Here is a 2,912-nt window from a genome sequence, read left to right on the forward strand (position 1 = left end):
AAAAATACTAATAAAATTATATTTTTTTATTTGTAAAATATATATACTCTTTTTTTTATATCTTTAAAAAATTTTCTCTTGAAATTTTTTTTAGCATCTCTGAAAAAAAATATTTTTTTCCTATTCTTACTAGTTTACAAAGCAGTGATGCAATGTTGGTCGAATTATGCATGTAAGGGTTACGTTGAATACCTTTTCTGGTCAACATAATGAATATTGAAACTTGAAAACCCTAGTTATACCGAATCGCATTCGCATGTGCGGGTTCCACGGCGAGTGAATAAAATATTTTAACACACATACAAATATATAATTCCATAGAAATTAAAGGTAACACTATTTTAATCAATGCAGCAATCCTTATCTGTATCTATATACATATGGATGAAATGTTCCTTTCATCGGCAAACTATTAGCATTATTTTTGTACATTATCGTCAACATTATTTTGACCAGCATTAGTCCACCATAGTCTTACAAGGATATTACACGTTGACCTAAATTAAAAAATAAGATAATAAGTGTGACGCTTATGTGATGCTATCAGTGACAGATGCGGAATTCAAATGCATGCTTAGGTTTATGACCAAATCAAAAAATAATGCAAAGAAACACGGTGAGAAAATAAAGCCCGTCAAAGGGAAAGAAAAATAAATGACTTCCAACTATTTTCTCCATTTCACATTGATTTCGAGTTTATCAATTTTATCAGTTATATAGTTGTTCTTAGTTGCTAATTACATTAGATCGCAAATAATTCATGATGAACGAAAGTAGTTTAGCTGAAATATGAATGTAAACACATGTATATATATACTTTCTCTTGTATGTACATCGTTGCTAGTTTGAGATATTGTTAATTAATATTTCAAATTCGAATACAGTATATTAAAAAACACATCAAATGGTAAAAATTTAGATACAGTCGACTTTATACGAAATTAATAGCTGAGTTGTTAGATAAAAATTTAGTCAAATCAGTCAAATTATCTAACGACTCTCAATTATGAATTTAACGTAAACTCGAGTGAATCTAAGTTTTCACATTATAAAATGCTATCTGAATTAAGCCTTAGGTGGGAAGTTATCTAAATATGAATGGGTGTAATGTCTTACGTGAGCTGATGACTGATGACAACTGGGTCTCACTTCTGTCCATTTCTATCCATTATTTTATAATATTTATTTCTGCAACGAATTCACGCGGCTTCTCTTTCTATTTCTCTTCTGCAACTTGCACCATTTCCCACGCGCCTTTTTCATTCATCATTTCATTCTTCAGAATATTCGGTTAATTTCAACTGAATTCATGCTTACAATATGATGTGTTTATTCTTCAAACGAAAATCCAAATCCGAGCCACAGCTGCAAAAAACAATCAGGAACAGCAAGGTCAAGTCCACCAACTCGCGATCGTTATCGCCATCGCCAAGGAGTGTTAATGAATTGTATAAGGAGAACCAGCACAATTTCAGGGTCTTCACTCTCAGGGAGCTCGTAGATGCAACCAATGGTTTCAATAGAACGCTCAAGATCGGTGAAGGTGGTTTCGGAAGTGTTTATAGAGGAACCATTCTACCTCTACATCGACATGCTGATCCAATTCTCGTTGCTATCAAAAAGCTCAACACTCGTGGCTTTCAGGTAACTTTTGATGCTTTTGGTTTTGGATCCATAGCTATATCACACTTTTGCTAAGTTCTCATGTTGTTGCTCTCTAATTCCTTGTATAGGGGCACAAAGAATGGCTTGCTGAAGTTCAATTTCTCGGCATCGTTAACCACCCCAATTTGGTTAAGTTATTGGGATATTGCTCTGTAGACACCGAGAGAGGAATTCAAAGGCTATTGGTGTATGAATTCATGCCAAATAGGAGCCTAGAGGATCATCTTTTCAACCATTCTTTACCTCACTTGCCTTGGAAAACTAGATTGCAGATCATGCTTGGTGCTGCTGAAGGATTGGATTACTTACATGAGGGATTGGAAGTTCAGGTACCTTGTCTTGGCAAAGGATTCTGATTTTGTTGACAATATCAATTAGTTTATCTACATGTCATTTTCTATAATAATATGTTCACTTGAGCTTGCTTATTGTGTTATGAAGATATCCATAGTACTTAAGAGAATGTGTATAGAATATGCTATGTAAAGGTTTAGATCAACTTGCTTAATATGGGGAATTAAATGGCAATTCAAAGCTTAAAAAATAATTATGCAGATGATTCTGTATATAGATGGTTGATGATCATTATATTTATTTCATTTTGTAGGTGATCTACAGAGATTTCAAATCTTCAAATGTGCTGTTGGACAAAAGTTTCCATCCCAAGCTCTCGGATTTCGGTCTAGCTAGGGAGGGCCCAACCGGTGATCAGACTCATGTATCTACTGCAGTAAGTTGATTTCAGACAGTCTATTTATTCTCAATCTCTAGTTTATGTATTTTCCAACATTACAACTTTTAAGTGTTAAATGCATGGCTTTTCATATAGCAATTGTTATGCATCATTGAAAATCCAAGTTTCCATGGTTTGCCAACTAGATTGGATTCTTTGATACATAGCGAATTATGCATTCTTGGTTCTTTGTTTACAATCAGCATTCTTGAACTAATTTAACATTCTAACAATTCTTTTATCGTCAGGTAGTTGGAACACAGGGATATGCAGCGCCGGAGTATGTTGGAACAGGACATCTCAAAGCTAAGAGTGACATATGGAGTTTCGGCGTGGTGCTCTATGAGATTCTCACAGGCAGGAGGGTTCTGGAAAGAGATCGTCCCACAGGAGAACAGAAGCTTCTAGAGTGGGTCAAGAAGTACCCTGCTGATACTAGCAGATTCAGCACCATAATAGACCCTCGCCTCAGGAACCAATACTCCCTTGTTTCGGCTCGAAAGATCGCCAAGTT

General features: G+C 35.0%; 1 protein-coding gene across 1 annotated transcript in view; it reads left to right on the forward strand.

Moving 5' to 3' along the window:
* LOC107642616 (probable serine/threonine-protein kinase PBL19) overlaps positions 1,200 to 2,912 on the forward strand; it is a gene marked incomplete in the record, with an annotated part of 2,343 nt that continues 630 nt past the window's right edge. The window contains 4 exon segments of the mRNA XM_016346025.2: positions 1,200 to 1,644; positions 1,734 to 1,994; positions 2,273 to 2,395; positions 2,647 to 2,912. Of these exon segments, the coding sequence (XP_016201511.1) occupies positions 1,321 to 1,644; positions 1,734 to 1,994; positions 2,273 to 2,395; positions 2,647 to 2,912 (974 nt within the window).

The sequence above is a fragment of the Arachis ipaensis genome, chromosome B05 (genome assembly GCF_000816755.2).
Source record: "Arachis ipaensis cultivar K30076 chromosome B05, Araip1.1, whole genome shotgun sequence".
Classification (NCBI taxonomy): domain Eukaryota; kingdom Viridiplantae; phylum Streptophyta; class Magnoliopsida; order Fabales; family Fabaceae; genus Arachis; species Arachis ipaensis.